The 6,000-nt window shown below is 39.4% G+C and overlaps 1 protein-coding gene across 4 annotated transcripts in view; it reads left to right on the forward strand.

Moving 5' to 3' along the window:
- The window catches only part of ntrk3b (neurotrophic tyrosine kinase, receptor, type 3b), a 204,861-nt gene extending 199,757 nt beyond the window's left edge, over positions 1 to 5,104 (forward strand). For all 4 annotated transcript variants that reach the window (XM_069173510.1, XM_069173511.1, XM_069173512.1 and 1 more), the window contains one exon: positions 1,255 to 5,104. In XM_069173510.1, coding sequence (XP_069029611.1) covers positions 1,255 to 1,440 — 186 coding nt within the window. In that variant the 3' untranslated portion in view covers positions 1,441 to 5,104. The remainder of the gene's footprint in view (positions 1 to 1,254) is intronic.
- The last annotated feature ends 896 nt before the right edge of the window (positions 5,105 to 6,000 follow it).

Below are 6,000 nucleotides of genomic sequence, written 5' to 3' on the forward strand. Positions count from 1 at the left end.
TGGTCTCGTCACATCTGCCTGCAGCTGAACATCGCTCTGCTTATCTGTCCTCCCGAGCTGCTTGTTAAGTGCTGCGACTGGAGTCGGGCCTTGTGCTGCGATCAAAGGCTCCAACTGTGATCATAGAGCGAGGGTGACAAATCACACCCTTGTTTTCACTTTCCCTTGTCTATTCGCAAAATGAATAATATTTGCAAATGCATTATGTATGTACAAAGGAAGACTTCAGAGGTCTGACCTCTCTTGGCTCTAAATGATCCCAAATTGAACTAATGTCGCTCCGTCAGTCCTGATGATCTGTTGCCCGGCCGCTGTAGCCTCCACTAACTGGTTGATTGTGATGTTTGTGTGATCCTCCATCCTGTCAGTGTTGAACATAGCCTGTCTGTCATGTCTGTTATCCTTTGGTGACACGACAGAAACAATATCGAAAACAGATGGTGGAACAATATAACGGGGTTTCCCCCCTCCGGTTTGTTCTAATTATGTGTATCATTGTTGTTGACACACTTGAGTAGAAACCAGAGTAAAAATCACATTTATTGAAACGCAGATCAAGTTTGTCGTACGTTCTTTCCAGAAAATTAGTCTTCAGATAGCAGTAGATTATCAATTCCTTTGTTCTGACACTCTTGTTGCGCTGCCAGCGTGAAAGAGCATGAAATTGCATGACATCATAATATGCCTCACAGGGAGACTTCCTGTTTTCCCACACTAGCTGGGTTGGTAATTTTTTTTAATTTTTGTTTAACTGAGCTGGTTTGGATTGGTATATGGAGTGTAAATATTAATAATAAACACTTTGTTAGAGCACGCCCACAGTCATTACACACATATACCACTATCCAATCTGTTAGCTACAGTGGCCTGGAATTGGCGCAAATAATAAAGTCAAATTGTCATGACAGCAGTGAGTCATTTGACAAATTAGTGCACAAATCCAACAAAGAAATTATCAATCCGCCTATTAGTAACATCTCAAACATCCACCCCCACAGATATTCAGTATTATTGCTATTTTGTGCCGTGGAAGAGAAAAAAAAAAAAAAAAAAAAAAAAAAACTTGTTTCCCCTTTAATATTGAACAAATTTAGGATTGAAATGCATTCTGTTTATTTCTTTCATCTCAGTTTCATTAGTTCGGACCTCAAAGGACAGTCTGCTCTGTGTCACCGCTTTCTCATTACGAAGCAACCGAAGCAATCAGTCAGTAAGAATCTTTTGTCTCACTCCACTGCCCTGTCTCCTCTGCAGGTTATTGAGTGCATAACCCAGGGTCGGGTTCTGGATAGGCCACGGATTTGTCCTAAGGAGGTGTACGACATCATGCTGGGCTGCTGGCAGAGGGAACCGCAGCAGCGACTGAACATTAAGGACATTCAGAAGGTCCTGTTCGCCATGGGGAAAGCCACGCCGGTCTACCTGGACATCCTGGGCTAGTGGCGGCCCGGGGGCGGCCCGTCCCTCGCCAGATGGTCAGATCGACAGAGACATACAGACAGAACGGCCCACACGAATCCAGGAATAACCAAACCAACCTGCTCCACTGTCGAAAAACACCTGCATTGTTTGGGAAGGACTTAAGTGCCTGCAACACTTTTGGATATAGTGGATAAAACGTATTCAAAAAAAAAAAAAAAAAAAAAAAAAAAAAACACGCACTTTTACATTTTGTTTACTTGCGTATAACGATGTACAGGTTTCAAAAAGACTTTTTCTTTTTTTTTTTCTCGGAAAAACTGCAAAAATACACAAAAATGGAGACAGAGTGAAGTTGACTGGCAATAGGAAAATGGCCACAGTTTGATTATATTATGGAGAGAACACATCAGAGTTCAAATCTATCCTGGGTTTGGTTTTATGAATATATATAGAAATATTACATATATTTTATATTTATTTCTTTTCGTCAAGGTGTTAAAGGGTCTGTCATTTGTGTTGCTAAGGGCTCAGCCCTGTCAGAAGACACCACCTACAAACTATTGGCAGGGACTTGACGACAGAAGCCTTACTTGCACTCTGATTGGCCGGCACCGAGCTGTTAAAGGGAACTCTGTGGAATAACACTGGATGGCTGGAAACAAACGAAGCGCTCTGTAGAGGACCTGCCCAATCAGACAACCGACAAATCTATTTTAATTTAAAAATAATGTACATATTGTAAAATTCTATGTGTCAGAATTATGTTAACTTATTTTTTCGGATGTTACTTTGGTTCCTTTTCTGACTGTGATCTGGGTGGCTAAAGTATAAAGCTATGGTATTTGTTTTCATCCTAATCCAGAGGAGATTTCTCCTGGGAACTCCCCCATGTCAGTGCTGGTTAAGTAGTCGTATGTGGTGAAGGTGAATGGCGGTGAATTCTGTTCTGAAAAGCCCACTGACACCGGCTCACAGAGACTTTGGAGAACTTGGGATGACTCCGAGCCATGGTTCAACACCACACTTTCCAAAGAGGTGATGACACCTCGCATTCACTTTCCAGTTCATTTGCTTTTTATTGCAAGAATAATGTGTTGATAAGTAATATCTCACGCCACACCCCTCAGACACACACACACACGCACACGCTTTGTCATTTTCAAGCTTTTTGGTGTTGAAACCGCTAAAGGAAACATTTCTGTAGCTCAGAGTGGATTCATTATTTGTGTGGAGGTGTGATGACTCAATTACACCACCTAATCTGTACGTTAAAGGGACAGTTTGGCATTTTGGGAGATGTGATTATTTGCTTTTTCTGCTGGGAGTTATGACCAATACAGCTTTTACATCTGTCTGCTTGATATACAACTACATCCACCAACACTTGGATGAGCATAAAGACCGGAAACAGTGCCAACAGCTAACTTCGCTCTAACACCGGTTAAGCTTATTAAACACCATTCAAAAGTACATCGATATTTAAAATAACACAAATAACTCCAGACTTAGAATTACTCAACACTAACCTGTATGTTTCAATTTAAATATATTCAAATAAGGTTGAAATTTGCCTCTGATATTATTGTGTATTCAATATCTCTGAACATCATTTCACATAATGCAGGGTTTCTGCAGAAATGACTACGGTACAGCCTATTTCTGCTTTTCTAGGGCCTTTTTAAATACCACATACAATATAGTTTATTACCTTGTTCGCCATCATATTGTGTGAAGTATTAAAGTAGGATCAAAATAAAACCTAAGGGGCGAAATAACTTGTAATTATTTGTCTTTATACCACATTTGCAACTGCATTAAATAGTTGCTCATGATATGTGAAATGAAAGAAAATAGGCAACAATTAGTGGAAATGGAACAAACCATGTAACGCCAACAGAAGCATCCGCGCCGCCGTGCTCATAAATGTTTATGGTAAGTGTAGCGTTCTGTATGCTCACAACATAACAAACGATTTACTTAAATTGACAACTTTTATTGGCAAATTTGTTTTAGAGAATATCAAAAGCACAGTTTGACAGATCAGAAGAAGCTCAGAGAGAGACTGCACTGAGTCACAGGACGTATCTCGGACATGATGTGCTAGCTAGCTTCGGTTCCCTATGTTCTGTTTGTTAGATCAGAAAAAAAAAAAACCTGTAAAAAATTGTGTCACCTCTGCTTCTCCTTAAAGATTTAATGAGCTTTAGAGGTACCGGTGCTTTGTCAGCAGTTCCCATATTTCCGCCCTTTGTGCCGAGCTAAGCTAACCAGCTGCTGGCCTTAGCGCTCCACTGACCGTCCAGAGGAGCGTGTTGTCTACCTTCTCATTTAACTCTCAGCAAGGAAGCAAAATATGTTCCCAAAATGTGAAACTACTACTTTAAAGCATTCAGGATCCTGTCACTTCACACGCTGTGAAAAGAAACACCTCTGAAATGAAAGCATTTTTTGGTTTTCCATCCGCTGCACACGAGGGATCAGATTTTACACCTGACGATTGCTTTCATAAAAAAAAAAAAAGAAAAGAAAAGAAGTCTGGTACTCAGAGAGGAGTCGCTGGAGCACGCAGACACTCGTGTTCATTTATGGACCGCACATCGAAAACAGTAATCACTGAAGTGGATCAGCTAAAATGCGTGATATTATTGCAAATGCATATTTCTTTGGGATAATTAGTTTATTAAATGAACTGGAAAACATGAAGAGTTTTGTTCCAAAATGCTACAGAATAAAAATGACCCCTGAAACTGGGACAAATCTAAACAAATGACTTTTAAAGAATCGCTCATAATTAAGTGCTCAGTTGATAAAAATGAGTTCATTTCTCAGAGTGGATCCTGAAGATTTCTCAGACACTGAATGATAAACCTCAGGCAACAATTTTATTTCATGTTGTATCTGGATATAAAGCGTTTTGGAGTGGAACTCTTCACATCCCTTCCTTATTATCTTGACATGAATTCTCACTGAATCACAGTGTTGTCTCTGTTCCCCTTGGGACTGTGTAAATCATTAATGAGCATTCAATTATTTCAAGTATTTTATATGAAAGGCAGGATCAAATCCATTGAGTTACCCAAAGCATTGAGTTTTTGTGTATTCTCTTGTGGTAAAGATAAACGCTTAAAGACATTATGACACAGACCATGAGCATTTGCAGGGTATTGTAATCCTTTCATGGTGAGTTGAATATTGTTTTAAAAAGTTTTCCTTTTTTTTCTTTTCTGGGATGAACTAACTGAACACTTTTTGAAGCAAAGTTGGCATATTACCATGTACACATGTTACAGAATATAAAAATGTGGTATAACAACTGCAGTATATAAAATACTGGTATTCCATGATAGATCTTTGTATTAATGTGACTCTCTTAAGAAAATGTCTTCAAACAATCAGACGATCTCCTTTTCCATTTTGTCCTGTCTTATAAAGATGTGTGAATTTGACTAAATCTTGTTTTCATCTAAGTCTCTTAGAAAGCTGAACAGCATGTGTTCAGTGTGTGCCTGCGTCGTCTGCTCCTCCTCTAACCACTCCAGTGAGAGAAATGAAACGTCTTTTCTCTCAGTTCACACCATAACTATTTGGACAGTTACGTATTTGATCTTCTTCAGGCTTTGTGCTGTAGTACATTCAATTTCAAATAAAATCATAGATGCTACATTAAAGGTCCCATATTCGACACTTGTCCGGTATTTAATTTTCAGTCTTGATATCCGTAAGATATTAGAACCAAAAAACATTTTAAGAAAGTTTTACATCTCTCAGCTGCTCTCTCAAGATCTACCAAGAAGAGGTGGTTTTGTGTCTGTCTCCTTAAGACACAGTGATATCAGGGAGCCTCTCTTCTGATTGGTTGACTCTTTTTCTGAGTTACACATGTCCAGGACAACCACAGATTTAACAACTTTTTTTCAGTCTTGTAGTTTGACCAGTCTGAATGACCACTCTGTGTTTTCTTCCACATTAAAGATTGGACAGTGGGCGGTGCTGAAGGCGGACATAAGCGTGATTTTATGACATCACAAACTCCCTGTGAGATCACAAACCCACAGAGGTCCAAACTGCTGTGTGCATTTCTTTGTGGACCGAGCATGCAACACTTTCACAGTATTTATGAAGCACCTAAAGCTCCTTTATTATGAAAAAGTGATGGAAATCACATATTATAGAATATGGGACCTTTAAAGTACCAATTCTCAGCTTCAGTTTGAGAAGGTTTACTTCAAAACAATAAAAACAAAATTGTGGGATATTCAGATCTTCTAACACAGAGGTTTAAACTGAAAGTTTTGAGGTTACAGGTTTTGTGGAAAACTCTTTTTGAAGTTTTTTGATCCTCTACCGTCAACAGATCTTCCGTGGTGATTCTCTCCCAGAGAACAGGGAAGGTACAAGTTGTGCCGTCTCTGTGCCTTTCGTCTGGTCTTCAGCAGGTGGACTGCAGCTCAGTCAGATCAAGATCAGCTGATTGATCTCATTTTCATCCTGAAAAGCTCCATCTGAAAAGATTGTTGTCCTGCTGAAGGATGAAGTGTCATGCATTGAATCTTGATAGCAACTCAAGCCATAAAAGAA

Source organism: Embiotoca jacksoni, unplaced genomic scaffold (genome assembly GCF_022577435.1).
Source record: "Embiotoca jacksoni isolate LCO1_2020_lvr unplaced genomic scaffold, fEmbJac1.0.p SCAF_6, whole genome shotgun sequence".
Lineage (NCBI taxonomy): Eukaryota > Metazoa > Chordata > Actinopteri > Embiotocidae > Embiotoca > Embiotoca jacksoni.